The 19,594-nt window shown below is 40.1% G+C and overlaps 1 protein-coding gene across 3 annotated transcripts in view; it reads right to left on the reverse strand.

The window, feature by feature from the left end:
• Window positions 1–8,999: 8,999 nt before the first annotated feature.
• The window catches only part of Pcf11 (PCF11 cleavage and polyadenylation factor subunit), a 38,176-nt gene continuing 27,581 nt past the window's right edge, over window positions 9,000–19,594 (reverse strand). For all 3 annotated transcript variants that reach the window (XM_004658301.3, XM_045145128.1, XM_045145127.1), the window contains 5 exons: window positions 16,461–16,644; window positions 14,013–14,168; window positions 12,928–13,020; window positions 12,247–12,282; window positions 9,000–10,053 (listed from right to left, as the gene is read on the reverse strand). In XM_004658301.3, the coding sequence (XP_004658358.1) occupies window positions 9,838–10,053; window positions 12,247–12,282; window positions 12,928–13,020; window positions 14,013–14,168; window positions 16,461–16,644 (685 nt within the window). In that variant the 3' untranslated portion in view covers window positions 9,000–9,837. The remainder of the gene's footprint in view (window positions 10,054–12,246; window positions 12,283–12,927; window positions 13,021–14,012; window positions 14,169–16,460; window positions 16,645–19,594) is intronic.

Below are 19,594 nucleotides of genomic sequence, written 5' to 3' on the forward strand. Positions count from 1 at the left end.
TGTGTATGGTGTTCTTCCTGCCGGGAATCGACCTTACCCTCCCCATAATTTTATATGAATACATTGGGGGAATTCCTGTGACCATATCCTTTCTCTCTTGAGGTATAGTATGTTGTTTTTCTTTGCCATCGCCTTTTTAATAATGACTGCCATTTATTATGTTAATATGCTCAATCTGACAGTGCCTTAAGTGCTTTATATTAGGTTTTTTATTGTGGCTAATGCCTTCTAGAATAAGTATTAGCTTTTTTCATTATACAAAGAAAAAAGCATCGAAGTTAATTTCCTGAGGATACACGGCTAGTAAGTAGTAAAGGACCTGATTTAGGATTACTACCTGTGTCCTGGTTTTGTTGCATAAACTCAAAATCTGAATTCCCACAGCCTTTATTGGATGATAACACATTCTATTGTAATTACCTATTTCACAGTGGATTCTCACTGTACCCACAGTGAGCTTCTGGAGAGTAAGGACTCTTGTCTTACAAATCTTGAAGATACTTCAAGGAAGGACTTCTTTAGCATCTACTGTATGGTTGAATGTGTGTGTGATCAGATGATTGTCAGGTAGATGAACTGATAGGACAAAAATAGTGGGTTTTCAGTGTTGGAAGGGAATGTGGGATTATTCATTCCACTGTTCTTGTTTTTAAGAAATGGAATAAATAGGGCCACGTGTTTGTTAGACATTTATTGGTCAAAAAGTGGACCAGTGTTTATGCCAAATGATTTGCAAATAGTTTCAAACCTAATTTGTACTGTTATTTTTATTTTTCCAGATGAAGAAACATTTCAGATTTGACCAAGACCACATAAGTAGGAGCTTGAGAATTAGAGCCTACTCTGACTGACCCCAGATTAATACTAAATTTATAGCCACATAAATATGGTAGAGGCTTTACTTTTGCTGTGTCTTAGAGTGGATAAACCCACAGAGGGGAGGAGACAGCACAAGACAAATCCATAGAGGCTACACACCTAGTAGAAAGGATCAGAAATAGGTAGCAAAGAAACAAACTTCCAAGGAACTGAAAAGCAAAAATTAATGAAATACACAATAAAATTGATCACAGAGCACCTGGTATTTGGAAAGAATAGACACTGTTAACAAATCTGAGGAGAGAAAACAGTATTGGAAACAAGAACAACATGTTATAGATATGAAGGTATTTGAAAATCGGAAGTGAGTTACTTTATATAGTGTTATACTAATAATTTGGTAATTTGGCTTAGATAGTTTCCTAGGAAAATACAAATTTTCAAGCTGGGTGTGGTGGGTTGTGCCTATAATCCCAACACGTATGAGGCTGAGGTAGAATCACTTAGTTCAAGTCCAACCTGGGCTACAGAGTAAGCTCCGGGTCAGCCTAGCTAGAGTAAGACCTTGCTTCCAAAAAGAAAATATTATTTTATATATATGTATATGTATATATATATAATCTATCTTCTAGCCAGGTGTGGTGGCACATGCCTTTAATCCTAGCACTCGGGAGGCAGAGGTAGGAGAATTGCTATGAGTTCAAGGCCTCCTTGAGACTATATAGTAGTTCCAGGTCAGCCTGGACTAGTGTGAGACCCTACCTTGGAAAAAAAAAAAAGCTAAGAAAATTACACTGGTTTTGGCAAAAAGTCATTGGTGGAATCAGGAGAACAGTGTTAATAAAACACTCAAGATGTGAATAAGGGATTGCATACAATTTAAGGTAAGTGATAACTACTAAGGAAGCTCCTCAATGGAAACTTAAGTTCTGAATTCATGCTGGAGTGGATATCTCAACATTCCAGAAAGCAGGAATTGATTCTAGATATGAAACTATGGTTCTCACTAGTAAAGATAGTGGCTCCACTTGTTTTTCCCAAGTCAGTGATGAGTAGGGTAGTCCTGTCTCCCATAAGTCAGCTCCTTGCATGTAATTCCAGAGGAAGCAGGACTCTCATGTGGGTTTTGATGAATATTTTTGTTCCTGTACACCCTAATTTTATTTTATTTTATTTTTTTCATGGTAAGTTTTCACTCTAGTTCACGCTGACCTGGAATTCACTATGTAGTCTCAGGGTGGCCTCGAATTCACTGCGATCCTCAAAGGTGTGCCACCATGCCCAGCTTAAACTTTAAATGAGACAGATTTCCTTAATTGCCCAGGCTGAGTTAAAACTCTTGCATTCAAGGAGCCATGCTGTTATAACAAGTCCACCCATGTACTTCTCTTCCAAAACATTTTCCTCTCCCGTTGGTGCCTAATACCAAATCCTCTTAAGAAGTACCCAGAGATCATTTTTGGCCATTATTCAGCTAGCACTTCCTCACCTGCCCAAGATATTCATTGCCTCAGAAAACTGATTTTGTTTTCAAATAGGGAAGAGTTTTCACCACCATGGAAGTACAGACCTTTCTGGACAGTAGCTTCCTAGTTATCTCCCCCCACCCCAAGCACTTTTATATATTTTTAATTATTAACAACTTCCATGATTATAAACAATATCCCATGGTAATGCCCCCTCTCCCCCCACTTCCCCCTTTGAAATTCCACTCTTCATTATATCTCCTCCCCCTTTTAGTCAGTCTCTTTTATTTTAATGTCATCATCTTTTACTCCTATTATGGTGTTGTGTAGAGTTTTAGGCAGTATGAGGTCATGGATATCCAGGCCATTTTGTGTCTAGAGGAGCATGTTGTAAGGAGTCCTACCTTTCCTTCTGCTCTTACATTTTTTCCGCCACCTCTTCTGCAATGGACCCTGCGCCTTAGGAGATGTGATAGAGATATTTCAGTGCTGAGCACTCTTCTGTCACTTACAGTACCATGATGCCTTCTGATTCATCCCAAGGTCACTGCCATCTGAAAAGAGAAGCTTCTCTACCAAAAGTGAGAGTAGCATTAATATATGGGTATGAACATTAAGAGAAGTGATTACTGGGTAGTGTGATGAGCATAGTATGTACATTTAGCCAGACAGTAGCAGATGTTATACCCCTAGGGCTCATGACTACCCCTGTTGTAGGCTTTCAGTATCAGGGATATATTCCCTCCCATGAAGCAGCCCTCCAGTCCAATTAGAGGGCAGTTGGTTTCTACCATGACAGACATGCCACTATTGCACCATTGGCTCATTTGGCCTGGCTGGCAGAATTTAAGACTTGCAGTGTCCACTGTTGAGTATCTTCACTGGTGATTTCTCTCTCTCCCATTGAACTGCATGCAGAATGGCTTCTTCCAGCTTTCTGTCAGCTGGTCTACATGGAGGAGGTTATCAGCTCAGTTCCAGCAGGATTTTTTAGGGGCCTTGAAGCCCAAGTATGTGGAGTCTTCAGCAATAGGGTCTTAACTATTCCTGCTGGGAAACTAAGGCTTCCCCCCCCCCCCCCTTTTTTTTTTCTGGCTTTTCGAGGTAGTGTCTCACTGTGGTGCAGGCTGACCTGGAATTAACTATGTAGTCCCAAGGTGGCCTCGAACTCTTGGTGATCCTCCTACCTCTGCCTCCCAAGTGCTGGGATTAAAGGCGTGCACCACCACGCCCAGCTCCTTTTGTGTATTTTTTAAAATATTTATTTGTGAGCAGAGACAGAGAATGGTTGCACCAGGGCTTCTATCCACTGCACACAAACTCCAGACACTTGTACCTCTGGCTTTATGTGGGTACTGGGGAATTGAACCCAGGTCATTTGGGGATTGCATGCCATAACCACTGAGCCATTCTCCAGCCTCCTTTTGTGTATTTTTGCATGAATGTATGTAGTGGGTGTGATGTGTTTGTGGTGTATGTGTGTGGTATGTACACGTGTGTGTATAGATGTAGCTCCCTGTGTAGTCAGAGAAGCTAGAAGAGATCATGGGGTGTCCCCGCCATTGCTCATCCACTTATTTACATGGAACAGTTTCTACACTGATTCCAGCTTGCTATTTTTTGCAAGAGCCAGCAATTCTCTAGCTCCCTCACAGAACTGGGGTAAGACATGGCCATAACCACCTACTTGCATGGGCTCTGGGGATCAAACCCAGGGCCTTAGATCTACTAGACAGGTACTCTACCATTGTGCTATTGTAGCCCTAGCCTTCTTTTTTTTTTTGAGACAAGATCTGCTTCTGCCTTCCAAATGTGAACTGCCACATTTGACCAACTTACTTCAGTCAACTACATCTTTCTACTGGAGAATTTTCTGAATAATTTCTTAGTGTATTTATTTGGTGTTAGGCTAAAATGCTTACCAACTATGGAATATATCTAATTCTCCTAAACTGTTAATATTAGTTATATGTGTGTGTGCATATATACTTTTCAAGGCTTTAGTTTTAGCAAGATCATTACTATTTTATATATATTTTGTTGTTGTTGTTTATTTGTTTGTTTCTCGAGGTAGGGTCTCGCTGTGGTCCAGGCTGACCTGGAATTAACTCTGTAGTCTCAGGGTGGGCTTGAACTCATGGCGATCCTCCTACCTCTGCCTCCCAAGTGCTGGGATTAAAGGCGTGCGCCACCACGCCCGGCTGCAAGTAAGTAGGAAACAGGTAGGGGAAATGGCTCAGGAATAAAGTGCTTGCCATATAAGCATAAGAACTTGGTACCTCCATTACCCATGTAAAAGCCGGGTACACCTATAATCCCAGTACTGGGAAGGCAGAGAGAATTTGGGCTTACTGGCTCTCTTGTCTAACCAAATTGATGAGCTCTGGAATCAGTGAGAAACCTTGTCTGAAAAAACTTACAATGAAGAGCAGTTTAGAAAGAGACACAAGTTGTTGGCTTCTGGCTTCCACAGACAAGCATGCAAGAAAAACCAGGACACTGTCAAAAATGAACATGAAATGTCTACATTTAAGGGTATTTTATATATAATATATTATATATATATATATATGTATATATATATATATATATATATTTTTTTTTTTTTTTTTTTTTTTGAGGTAGGGTCTCACTCTAGCCCATGCTGACCTGGGATTGAGTATGTAGTTTCAAGGTAGCCTTGAACTCATGGCAATCCTCCTACCTCTGCCTCCCAAGTGCTGGGATTAAAGGCATGCGCCACCAAGCCCGGCATAATATTTATGTTCTCAAAAACCTCAAGCTCAGTTCACAATTGTATCTCTAAGACTTCAGGTTTAGGTTACTATTTCTAGCTCCCATTTCTAGCTCCCAGTGCTGTGTTGACTTTCATCTTTTGGACTTGAAGTCTTGCTTACTGTATCTTGACTTCACTGGAATCAACTGTGACTCTCTAAAGATGTAGATTTTTTTTGTTTTGTTGTTTTGTTTTTCGAGGTAGGGTCTCACTCTAGCTCAGGCTGACCTGGAATTCACTATGTAGCCTCAGGGTGGCCTCGAACTCCTGGTGATCCTACCTCTGCCTCCCAAGTGCTGGGATTAAAGGCGTGCACCACCACGCCCGGCCAAAGATGTAGATTTTTAACTTTGACAACGTCCATACATACACACAATGTACCATGATCAAAATCCCCACCCATCCCCTTTTCCAATGAACCCCTTCTTTCCATGTAGTACCTGTTCTGTTGTGATGTTATACTTTTGGGGGGGTGAGGGCTCCTATTATGCATATCCTGTGTAGATGGCCATCAGTCACTGAGGTCATGAGTGCCACAGCCACTCTGTCTAAAAGACAATATTCCACAGAGCACTCTTCTTTTGGCCTACATTCTTTCTTCCACAGACATGTCTCAGTGCTGAACACTTGACTGTCACTTTTCCACAGCACCTAGATCTTAGCATTTGCTGCAAATGTATTCCAGCACGGTTAAACCAGAGCAGATCTGTCACTAATTCAAACCTGGCCTTCTACTTTTAAGAATAAACAAACTCAATTCCAACTGTAAGTACTAATCTCAAAAAGAAAATCCCTTCAACATTCCAAAGCTAGTCCCCCTTTTGCCATCTATCTTAAGCCCATTTTTCCACTGAGCTTTAAATCGCTGCAGTAAAAGTTTATAAAAGGAGTTGGGGGTGGGGGGGCAGGCATGGTGACTTACCTCTAATCCCAGCACCAGGGTCAGTGAGGTGGGAAAATGCTGAGTTGAAGCCATCCTGCCCTATCAAAGGGAATTCAAGGCCTAACACCCTGCCTCAGAAATAAATCAAAAAAGCCGGGTGTGATGGCACATGCCTTTAATCCCAGCACTGGGAGGCAGAGGTAGGAGGATGGCCATGACTTCAAGGCCACTCCGAGACTACATAGTAAATCCAGCCTGGGCTAGAGTAAGACCCTACCTCGAAAAAAATAGATGAAAATAGCTCATAATGTTTCATTACCACCTATCCACACGACCTACTGCATGTGGCCTTTATATTCAGCAGTTAATGGGCTGTTTTAATCCTATCATATTTTTGTGATGCCTACCAATTCCTTAGCTTTTCCATTACTAATTCCCTGCCATACTTCTTGCCTTCATACCCACCAACCTTTTACACCATGTTCTTGACCTTCGCACTCTATGGATACTTGGTACATGTGTAGGGTTGAATGTCACCTTTTTAGCATCCATACCTCTAAGCTTTTGGTAAAAGCTGAGTGGTCACTCCAGAAAAATGTATAGTAGGTAATCTGACACTGGACTCGACCAACAGAAATTCCCCCATCATGTTATATGAGTTACCTTCATAACATACAGAACCCATGAAGACTTAATTAAAAGTTTCTCTTGCTGTACCTCTCTACATGTGATCTTCAAAACTGCATTCATTTGATTATTGGGGGAAAACTCCAATGGATATTTAATACCTAGCATGACCAAGAAGGTATATACCAACACAAAACCATTAGATTTTCACCATGTAATTTTTGTTGTGTGTGATGTATGCATGGTGTGTGCAGAAAAAGCCATTGTGTTTTGTCCATCTCATTTCCTTGAGACAGATTCTAATACTGGACTTGGAGCTTGTACCATGCTTTTGGTTAGACTGGCTGACTAGCTAGACCCAGAGGCTTTCCCACATTTGCCAGCACCCCCCAAAAAAGGGGTGGAGTTAGACATGCATAGCTATGTCAGCCTTTTTTTTTTTTTTTTTAAATTTTTATTAACATTTTCCATGATTATAAAATATATCCCATGGTAATTCCCTCCCTCCCCACCCCCACACTTTCCCGTTTGAAATTCCATTCTCAATCATATTACCTCCCCATTACAATCATTGTAATTACATATATACAATATCAACCTATTAAGTATCCTCCTCCCTTCCTTTCTCCACCCTTTATGTCTCCTTTTCAACTTACTGGCCTCTGCTACTAAGTATTTTCATTCTCACACAGAAGCCCAGTCATCTGTAGCTAGGATCCCCATATGAGGGAGAACATGTGGCGCTTGGCTTTCTGGGCCTGGGTTACCTGACTTAGTATAATACTTTCCAGGTCCATCCATTTTTCTGCAAATTTCATAACTTCATTTTTCTTTACCGCTGAGTAGAACTCCATTGTATAAATGTACCACATCTTCATTATCCACTCATCTGTTGAGGGACATCTAGGCTGGTTCCATTTATGTCAGCCTTTTTATGTGGGTGGTGTACTAATGTACTCTTGCTTGCATAACAATTGCTCTTATCTGAGCCATCTCTCTAGCCTGCCATCTGAAAAGAAAATTTTAATGGGCCAGGTTTGGTGGTACACACCTTTAATCCCAGTGCTTGGGAAGCAGAGATAAGAGGATCACTGTTTGAGGCCACTTTGAAACTACATAATGACTTCCAGATCAGCCTGGGCTAGAGTGAGACCCTACCTCTAAAAACAAAAAAAAGAAAATTGAGGAATGAGATAGTTCAGCAGATAAAAGCCCTAAACACACAAGTATTGAGGTCCTGACAAGCCCCAACAACCCAGTTGAATAGCTAGGCATAGCCATGCATGTTCCAGTGACCCAAATGCCATGTGGTACGGGGAGCCTGTCTGACCAGAGCAGCTACAGGTTCAGTGAGGGACTCCTTCCATCTCAAGAAAGCACACAAATCATGAAAAACATCAGATGTTCTCTGGCCTCAAAACACACACTGGCAATTAAAATATTTTTAAGCACATGTACTTTTTCATGGATTCCACTCCTCACAGACTGAAATACAAGTCTGTAAACTTCATTAATTCCTCTGTAGGAAGTTTAGTATAGCTATATAACTATTTCAATCTTAGTGGTTTATCTTTGGGTACCTTTTGTTATTTCACTCTAGAAAAGGCTGTCCTGGAACTCTAATACTGGGTGGCCTCAAACTCACAGCAGTCCTACATCTGCCTCCCCAGTGCTGGGATTAAAGGTGTGCACCACCATACCTGGCAAATTTTTTAATTCAAGTTCAAATATGTTCAAATTATTTTGTTTGTTTTTATTATAGATGCAATGGGATAAAACAGGCTCACACTTATATGCCTTTTGTTTTTGAGGTAGGGTCTCGCTATAGCCCAGGCTGACCTGGAATTCACAATGTAGTCTCAGGGTGGTCTTGAACTCACAGCAATTCTCCTACCTGTGCCTCCTAAGTGGGATTAAAGGTACCTGGTTTGTAGACTTTTGAAATAAGTGCTAAGCTTTATTCTTAACCGAAGGGTAAGTAGTAGATTCCATGTATATGCCTATATCTGTTAAGAGATAGCCTACAGCTCATGAGTGTCTGGTTCATAGAATATACCATGTTTTCAATCTCAGACTGCCAGAGGCAGAGGTAGGAGAACTACTGTGAGTTTGAGGACACTCTTGAGACTGCAGTAAATTCTAGATCAACCTCAACTGAAACAAGACCCTACCTTGGAAGAAGAAAAAAATCAGATGAAGCCAGGCGTGGAAGTATACGCCTTTAATCCCAGCACTTGGGAGGTAGAGGTAGGAGGATCACTGTGAGTTCAAGGCCACCATGAGACTACATAGTGTATTCCAGGTCACCCTGAGCTACAGTGAGTCCCTACAGCTCAGGAAAAAAAAAAAAAAAAAGGATGAAAGACAAAAGGATACACTCTAAAGTTAAGAAATAAACACACACACAAAAAAGAAACACAACCAGAGATTCCTCATCATTCTATTTATTACATGTATAAGTATTAACATCTCATGGTATCCATCTAATTCAATCAAAACCAACAAAGAAAAAGGGTTAACCATGTTTCTTAAGAACATTTGTATAGTTTCCCTGTAACTTAAAATAGAAATATGTTCATCTGCATTAACTTGACAATTTTTAAAAAATATCATTTGGAAAAAAATCACTTTTAATTCTTAAATATTACTTGTTAATTGCTTGATGGCTTAAGTGTCCAAGTTCAGTAAAGGTTGCTGCTTCATTAGACACTCCAAAAATAGACACTGGGATAGTTCTTTCTAGCTGGAGATACATATTTATATATGTATGCAAATATGCCCTATTTTAAGTCTGTAGCATTCCCTTAGTCCTGGTGAAGGACAAAACTTACAACTTTGCTTTAATCTTGGGAAGCTACTAGGAAAAAAAAAATCTTAGGTTGCTGTTCAGTTCCATTTTTACCCAATAAAAAGTACAGAAACTGTCTTTATTGATGGTGTGCATAAATATTACACTCCATGAATAGCAAAAATATTTTTATTTATAATTTACAGTTTCACAAGTGAAAAATCGTACATTTTTACACATACAATTTCATTTTGTTAAATTTGCACACATCTACAGAACTTTCACACAACAAGCACCTGAAACTGTGCAGGCAGTAGGAAATGCAAATACTAAAATGTATTTATTAACCAGATGATAGCTGAAGGCCCTGCCTCAGCTGGAGAATTTATATAGATATATGTCTATATATACATAAAAAATTCACCTTCTAGATCCAACAGCAGCTTAAAGAAAGAAAAGCATACCTTTCTCATTTTATTTAAACTGACTCAACTGTATCATTTTCTGTTTTAATTTCAGTAGGTGTTGCTACACTTTCCTCTGTACAAGCTGGTGGGGTATCAACTTGTTCTTCCTTAACTTTTGGGCTTTCACAGGTTTCCTGTAATTCATTTTTGACAATGTTCAACATAATGTTCAAAGGATTTTCAACTGGTGTCTTGCTGGGAGACGGTGTACAATCGAATGAAGATGTCTACAAAATTAAAATCCCTATAAGTACTGATCAACATTCAAAGTCATATTAAATAGTTTTTTATAAGACCCATTTAGACAAAAAGCATACACCCCACATGACATGGCACCAAAGTAGCCCAACAATAAAATATACAGACTGAAAATTTAATGTGTACTCAGCAATAAGAGGTATGTTAACAGCTTAACCGTTAACATATACAAGCCAAAACTTGGTTAAACTTGTTTCAGTATTTAATTATTGGAAGGGAGCCCGAAATATTCTTTTAGTGACTATCCCACAAAACATTTTAGGACTGGATGTGGTGGCGCACACCTTTAATCCCAGCACTTGGAAGACTGAGGTAGTACAATAGCTGTGAGTTTGAGGTCGGCCTGGAGTAGAACAAGACCCAAACTTGAGCCCCCCCCCCCCCAAAAAAAAAATGTTCTAGGGCTGGATGGTAGTGCACACCTTTGATCCCAGCATGCAGAGGTAGGAGGCTCTCTTAAATTTGAGACCAGCCTGAGACTACAGAATGTCAGGTCAACCTGGGCTAGAGTGAGAGACCCTGCCTTGAAAAAACCACACGAAAACAAGGGAGATTGAAGAGGAAGACCCAACAATGACTTCTGGCCTCGAAATACCTATATACACATAAGCCCAGTATCCTTCCCCACAAAAAGATTAGTTTCTTATAATTTTCTTTAGGTAATCTCACTCTAGCTCTGTAATTCCAGGCTAGCCTTGAATCTAAAACAATTCTCCTACCTATGCCTCCCCCATACTGGGACCTAAAGGCATGTGCCACCACACCTGATTCTCATTTTTATTTTTGAGCCAGGGTCTCCTTGTCACCAATTCAGCTACACTACCCAGCCAGTAAGTCCCAGGGACTCTGGGTCTCTGCCTCCCAGCTCTGGTATAAACAAAAGTTGTGTACCACCATGCCAGGCATTTTTACATGTGTGCTAGAGAGAATCAAACTCATGCTTGCACGATGAGCATCTTACCCCAAGCCATCTTCCCTACCCAACTATCTTTTGGTGGTGGTGGGGGGGGGGGATTTTCAAGGCAGGGTCTCTAACCCTGACCTGGAACTCACTCCACAGCTCCAGGCTAGCCTTGAACTCACTGTGATTCTCCTACCACAGCCAAGTGATGGAACTAAAAGCAGACATCAGCAGGTTGGGCTCCAACTAATCTTGACCTGAATTTTACAACCTACCTCAAAAACCCAGTTTCATTAGTGTGCTCAACTGTTTTGGTTTAAAAACTAAGGGCCAGGAATGGTGTTGCACACCTTTAATCCCAGCACTGGGGAGGCAGATGTAGGATGATCTGTGAGTTCAAGGCCAGCCTAACCTAGAGTGAAACCCTACCTTGAAAAAAAAAAAAAAAAGAAAACATATTGGGTAGCCCAGGGTGGGCTCAAACTCAGAAGTTCTATCACCATCAGTTTCCTGTGTGCAGTGGTTGCAGGCATGAGCCATCATTATTGGTTCACACTTGTTTTTTGTTCTTTTGTTGGGGGGGGGTACATTTTGAAGCAGGGTCTCACTCTAGCCCAGGCCAACCTGGAACTCGCACTGTGGCCCAGACTGTCCTCGAACTCAAAGCAATCATCCTACCTCACAGCCTCTTGAGTACTGGATTTAAACATAAGCCACCCCAAAATAATAAAAATAAAAAACTCAGGCATGGTGGCTCATGCCTTTAATCCCAGCACTTAGGAGGCAGAGGTAGGAGGATCACCATGAGTTTGAGGACACCCTGAGACTATATAGTGAATTCCAGGTCAGCCTGTGCTAGAGCGAGACCCTACCTCGAAAAACCAAAAAAAGAAGGAAATAGTCCTATATTAGACAGCTAAACAGAGTAATTTTAAAAAGGTTCTACCCCTGTTCCTAGAAACTTATTCCCACTTATGATCTTTCTCATCTTCAGTACTCCGCAATTATCTGCCTAAAGGCCCAGTAACTGAAATCAAGGTCAAATGAAAAGAAAGCAAGGAATGAATTTTTTTCATTACTTAAAATTTTAATTATTTCTGTATTATGGATGATATATCAATGCACATCAGGTCCTATCTAACACCATTATTTAGGAAACAATCTAATACATCAAAACCCTGAAACAGCTAAGGATATTTTGTATTAAAACAACAGAATCCATTAAAATAAGAACAAGTACAATAAACCAAAAAGAACTTACATTTTGATAATCTTCGTAACATGATGGGTGGTAAATCTGAAATAAGAAAAAGAAAATGACTACTCACCTGCATATTAATTTCTAGTAATTTCTAATCTGAAATAATTTTCTTTAAAATGTAAACGAAATGATAGGTATATTTGTTTTGTCTGTCGAGAGTATCTTGTTCTAGCCCAGGCTGACCTGGAATTCACTATGTAGTCTCAGGCTAGCCTAGAAATCACAGCCATCTTCCTACCTCTCTGCCTCCCAAGTGTTGGGATTACAGGCATGAGCCATCTCGCCCAGAAATAGTCATATATCTAAAAAGTCATTTGGTCAAAAAAAGAAAGATGAAACTAATTCTTTCATCCTTACTCCTTTCTCTTTAAACTTGCTTAGTACATTGAAGGGTTCTTAAGTCCAACCATTCACAAGTGCATAACAGTACTGATGACAAAAATATAAGTTCAGAAGCAGAATAGTACAGTTAAACAGAAATCCACAAAACCAAGCTGAGTTTAGCATTAGTTATGTATAGACCTGATATAGCTAAGATTCCCTCCAGACAATCTGTGTCTTTAAAGTCCTATATCTTTTTTACTGACCAAAACCCCAGATTATGTTCTTTCAAAATAAGTAAACTATTTCAAGAAAAAAATACTAAAACCCTAATGATCCTCATAAAGCACTGGAAATTACCTTTCCGTCCACTCTAATCGCATTTTTTAAGTGCCATTCCTCCTCCTCTTCATCCCAGTATTGTTCAAATTGCTCTTGACAGATTTCACAACTCTAAAATAGAATCAAATAAAATGAAACTTACATACAGAATATATTTAATCCCGTAATAAAAATGTATACACAGTTTTTTACAAAAACATTTTATTTATTCATTTGAGAGAAAAAGTGTGAGGGGAGAGACAATGGACATATCAGGGCCACTAGCCACTGCAAACAAACTCCAGAATACATGTACCACCTTGCGCATATGGCCTTATGTGGGTCCTCTGGCATTGCCAGCATGCGCCCCAACTGCTAAACCATCTCTCCAGCCCCTAAACATTTTTAAAAAATTTTTAGATGTGCCGGGTGTAGTGGCACATGCCTTTAATTCCAGTACTACAGAGGCAGAGGTAGGAGGATCACTGTGAGTTCAGGCCACCCTGAGAATACAGAGTGAATTCCAGGTCAGCCTGGGCTGCACTACCTCGAAAAAACAAAAAAGAAAAAAGAAAAATGCTATAAAATTTTGAGCACATTCTTATGTCTTATGTTAGATATAACAGAATTCTGACAACCTTCCGGGCAAAAAAGCAGTCAACATTTCACTGGTGGTGGCCACAGTGGTTATGAAACTAAGATAAATAGTCAAGCTTGTCAGGGTGGTGGCACACACCTTTAATCCCAACACTCTGGTGGAAGAGGTAGGAGAAATGCTATGAGTTCGAGGCCAGTCTGAGACTACATAGTGAATTCCAGGTCAGCCTGGGCTAGAGCAAAACCTAGATGGAGGGAGGGGGAGTGTGTCAAGCCTGTAAGATTTTTTCTTCACTTTGAGGCAGGATCTCCCTCTAGTCCAGGCTGACCAGAAGAAACTCAAAGCAATTCTCCTACCCCTCCTACCCCAGCTTCCTAGTGTTGGGATTACAGAAGTGTGCTACCACACTCAGCTACGAAATCATATAAATATTTAAAAGGGGGTGTAAATACAGTGTTTATTTATGATTATTTACTGAGAGAGAGAGACTCCCAAAGACAAAACACTGCAAACACTCTTCTCTTACCTCAACCGCTCCAGCTGGTCCAGCAGGTACACTTTGGAACTCCTTTTCTTTAGCAGCCTCCTGTGTTTTGAGCACAACTTCTTCATGAACTTTTTCAAAAAACTGGCTCTTTGCACGTTCCTCCAGATCAGCTATTTCTTCAAATTCTATCCAATCCTTAAAAGAAATTGAAATAAAAGAATACTCTCATTTGTTTCTGAACGTTTACTACTTTAGTGTAATGCCATTTAATGGTCAAGTGCATTATTTCATAATATGCTCTAAAACACAACTTTCTAATAAAATATATTTCTTGCCAGGCTTGGTGGCACATGCATTTAATCCTAGCACTCAGGAAGCAGAAGTAGGAGGATAGCTGTGAGTTCAAGGCCATCCTGATACTACATAGTGAATTCCAGGTCAGCCAGGGCTAGAGTGAAATCCTCAAAAAAGCCAAAATATGCATATGGGTGTGGGTGTGTATGTATGTAATATATATATTTCTAAGACTGGAGAAATGGCTTAGTGGTTAAGGCACTTGCAAAGCCTAACGACATGGGTTTGACTCCCCAGTACCCACTAAAGGCAGTTGCATAAAGTGGTGCATGTATCTGGAGTTTGTCTGCAGTGCTTTGAGTCCCTGACACACTCATTTGCATGTTTTCTCTCTCATCTTCCCTCTGCTTGCAAATAAATAATTTTTAAAAATATACATTTCTCTCCAGGAATGGTGGTGCATGCCTTTAATCCCAGCACTTGGTAGTCAGAAGTAAGAGGATTGCCATGAATTCAAGGCCTCTTTGAGATGACACAGTGAAATCCAGGTCAGTACAGTAACACTCAGTATGTAGCAAATGATGAACTATCTAAATAATCTTTTTGGATTATATTTTGAGAAAGTTGCACTATATTATAGCTCAAACTCTTTAACAATCCTCCTGCCTTAGCCTACCAAGAACTAGAATTATATGAAAGTGCCACCATGAACAGCCATGTTTAAGACTTAATGTCCAGGCTAGGGAGTTAACTCAATCAGCAAACTGTTTTCCACATAAACACAAACTTGAATTCAATCCCAACACCATGTAAAATGCTAGGCTGGTGGTACACAGCAATTACCAGTAACAGGGAGGGAGGCAGAGAAAGAAAAGGAGCCCTAGGGGCTTGGTGGCCAGCTAGTTTAGCCTAATTTGTTAACTCAATGACAAACACAGTCTCAAAAGCAGATAGACAGCATCCTCTGAAGATGACACTCAAGTTTGTCTTCCAACCTTCATAAGCACACACTACCCTGAACACACAAACATGTACACATGTGGGCACCTATACACACCTGCACGTAAAGTAATTCCTTAAGTGCTAATTTCTAATTTATTCTAGGGTTATAATCAATTTAAATAACTTTTATGTACACTTTTTTTACCAAAAAAATCTGTTCCTATATTCTTGGAATTTAAAAGCTATATACATATGTTTATTATTCAAATTTCAACAAAAAATACTTGCCAAAAATTATTTTTAAAACTTCCTATTCTATCCTGCTGGAACTAAGCTGATAACCTCCTCCATGTAGACCAGCTGACAGAAAGCTGGAAGAAGCCATTCTACATGCTGTTCAATAGGAGAAAGATACCAGTGAAGATACTCAACAGTGGACACTGCAAGCCTTATAAGCCAGGCCAAATGAGCCAACGGGTGCAATAGTGGCACGTCTGTCATGGTGGAGACCAACTGCCCTCCAATTAGACTGGAGGGCCACTCCAACGGAGGGAATACATCCCTGATACCGAAAACTTAAAACAGGGGTTGTCATGAGCCCTAGGGGTATAACATCTGCTTATCAAACTGCCTAGCAAGAACTTCTCTTAATATTCATACCCTTTCATTAATGCTACTCTCACTTTGGGTAGAGAATCCTCTCTTTTCAGATGACAGTGACCTTGGGACGACTCAGAAGGTATCATGGTGCTGGAAAGAAGTGACTAGAGTATCGAGTAACATCTCAATTACACCTTCCAAAGCTCAAGGTCTAATGCGGAAGAGGTGGCAGAAAGAATGTCAGAGCCAAAGGAAGGGTAGGACTCCTTACAACGTGCTCCCTCCAGACACAAAATGGACTGGATATCCATGACCTCATAGTGCCTGACACTACCTACACAAGACCATCATAAGAGAAGGGAACGATCACGACATCAAAGTAAAAGACTTATTGAGATGGGGATGGGATATGATGGAGAATGGAATTTCAAAGGGGAAAAGGGGTAGGGAGGGTATTACCATGGGATATTTTTTATAATCATGGAATATGTTTTTAAAACTTGAAAAAAATAAGATTAAAAAGAAAACTTCCTATTCTAGATATCAAATTTTATTTTAAAATCATGTAAACTCCAAGCAATTATTTAATATATTTTCAGAACAATGTAAGTGACCCATGAAAGATAATTCAGAGATACATGTATTACTTACTGTTAAACTGTAGTACCAACGTCTGTGAGTGACTTTTCTGCTAACATCTTTCTCTGTACGATTTTGCCGATAATGCCAGTCCAAATGATCTGCATATACATCTGTCTGTGATGTTGTAAACCTCATTCCACAAGAGTAACACTGAATTCCAGTGTACAGTCGGTTTATAACACTGTCATAACGTCTATTTTGAAAATGAAATAATCTTCAGTTTGATAACATGACTTAATGGCCAAACAAAATTAATTATAAATACTGTAGTTTTCCATAATTTAACAAAAGTAAAATTAAGAGCTGGCTGAAACAGTTACTATCCAAAGATAAATGTTACTTAATAGTGTCATGGCCCTTTTATGTTTAACTGAGTGAATATAAAACATAAAATCCCCTTACTGACAGACTTAAACTCATTACTTAATTTCCTTTTGGCTAAAAACAAAATGATCCTATAATCTATCTTATAAGGCAATAATTAAACTTTTACTTTATTGAATTTGTGTGTGTGTGCATGCACTCATGCGTGTATGAGCACACCAGGGTCTCTTGCCACTGCAAATAAACAGGCATCAGGATAGATGGGAAACTGAACCCAAGCTGGCAAGCTTTGCAAGCGAACACCTGAGCTATCCCCCATTCCCTTTTCTTTTTAAGACCTGGAATATAAAACTCATTTTCTGCTGGGTGTGGTGGCACACACCTTTACTCCCAGCACTCGGGAGGCAGAGGGAGGAGCATCATCATGAGTTGGAGGCCAGACTGAGAATACATATAATGAATTTCAGGTCACCCTGGACTAGAGTGAAACCCTGCCTCCAAAAAAAGAAAGAAAAAAAGAAAAACAAAATCTCATTTTCTGAACTTGAAAAGTATATCAATATAGAAAAACTAATGAAAAGCCAAGCATGGTAGCTCACACCTTTAGCCCAAGCACTTGGGAGGCAAGAAAGGTAGGACAACTGCCATGAGTCTGAGACCAGACTGAACTACAGAGTGAGTTCCAAGCCAGCCACAGGTATATACTACTTTTTGTCTGACTAGCATGAGACAAAAAAAAAAAGAAAAGAAAAAGAAAAACCCAAGGGTGGAGGGTGCTGGAGAGATCCATACTCTCTCTGTAGCTCTCTGCTTGCAAATAAATAAATGAATACTTTTGTTTAAATAAAAGAAGGGCTGAAGAAATGGTTCAATGGTTAAGGCACTTGGCTGCAAAGCCTGATAAACTAGATTCGATTCCCTAGTATCCACATAAAGCCAGAAAAACAAAGTAGTGCATACATCTAGAGTTCATCTGCAGTAGCTAGAGGCCCTGACGTGCCCATTGTCTGTCTCTCTTCTATCTCTCTCTCTCCTTGCACATAAAGAAATTACATAGTACCCACATAAATGTGGATGCACAAGGTGGTGCATGTGTCTGGAGTTCACCATTTCTCTCTCTCCCTCTTTTCTAGCTCTCTCAATAAATTTTTTTTTAATTTATTATTTGAGAGAGAATAAGAAGGCACGCCAGGGCCTCTAGTCATTGCAAATTAACTCCAGACACATGTTGCCATCTTGTGCATCTGGCTGTACATGAGTACTGGGGAACAGTACTCAGGTCCTTAGGCTTTGCAAGCAAGTGCCCTTAACCACTGAGCCATGTCTCCAGCCCAAATATATAAAAACATATTTAAAAAGAAAAGAAATGGCCGGGTGTGGTGGCTCATACCTTTAATCCCAGCACTTGCAAGGCAGAGGTAGGAGGATCGCTGTGAGTTGGAGGCCACCCTGAGACTATCTAGTGAATTCTAGGTCAGCTTGGACTAGAGTGAGACCATACCTCAAAACTAGGTCAGCTTGGACTAGAGTGAGACCATACCTCAAAACCTCCCCCCCCCAAAAAAAGAGAACATTTTACTCTCTGCTTTCTAATTTTATAGTAAAAGTTACCAGCTGCCTCAAACTCTCGATGCCATTCCTTCCCCCACCACAGACTGTAACCAGGAATTGTAGGTGAAATAAAAACCTTTCTTACCTTAAAAGGAAACAATTAAAAATAAAATAAAATAAAATTCTGAAGCCGGGTGATGGTACATGCCTTTAATCCCAGCACTTGGGAGGCAGAGGTAGGAGGATCTCTGAGTTCAAGGTCACCCTGAGACTACACAGTGAATTCCAGGTCAGCCTGGACCAAAGTGAGACACTACCTCAAAAAAAAAAAAAAAAAAAAAAATTCATGTGTGTGTCTGTACATATGTATATATGTGTATAAAATGAATAAACTAACTAAAATAAAATTCTGACCTAAATACTTGTGTAACAGACATTTTAAAAATGGGTTTCCTGGCTGGGTGTGATGGAACATGCCTTTGATCTAAGCACTTGGGAAGCAGAGGTAGGAGGATCACCGTGAGTTCAAGGACACCTTCAGACTACCAGGTCAGCATGGGCTAGACTGAGATCCTGCCTCAAAAAAAAAAAAAAAAAAAAAAAAAAAAGTGGGCTTCCTGGACTGGGGAGATGGCTTCGTGGTTAAAGTGCTTGCCTATGAATCCATAGGACCAAGGTTCCATTGACCAGGACCTACGCAAGCCAGATGCACAAGGTGGCACATACATCTGGAGTTCTCATTCTCTCTCTCTCAAATAAATAATTATTTAAATGGGCTTCCTGGGACTGGAGAGATGGCTTAACTGTTCAGAGCTTGCCTGTGAAGCCTAAGGACCCCAGTTCGAGGCTCAATTCCCCAGGACCCATGTTAGCCATATGCACAAGGGGGCGCCCGTATCTGGAGTTCGTTTGCAGTGGCTACAGGCCCTGGAGTACCCATCCTATCTGCCTCTGTCTGTCTGTTGCTCTCAAATAAATAAATAAACAAAAGAAAGGTGTTTCCTGAAGACTATTATAAATATTTTACCACATTTTTTAAAAAGGCTTTCTAGCCAGGCATGGTGGCGCATGCCTTTAATCCCAGCACTCGGGAGGCAGAGGTAGGAGGATCACTGAGAGTTCGAGGCCACCCTGAGACTACATAGTGAATTCCAGGTCATTCTGGGCTAAACTGAGACTCTACCTCAAAAAAGAAAAAGTTAAAATTAAAAAAAAAAAAAAAGAAAACTGACTTTCCAAATTTTACAACAGTAAAGGACAAAATAGAA

This window comes from Jaculus jaculus, chromosome 3 (genome assembly GCF_020740685.1).
Source record: "Jaculus jaculus isolate mJacJac1 chromosome 3, mJacJac1.mat.Y.cur, whole genome shotgun sequence".
NCBI lineage: Eukaryota > Metazoa > Chordata > Mammalia > Rodentia > Dipodidae > Jaculus > Jaculus jaculus.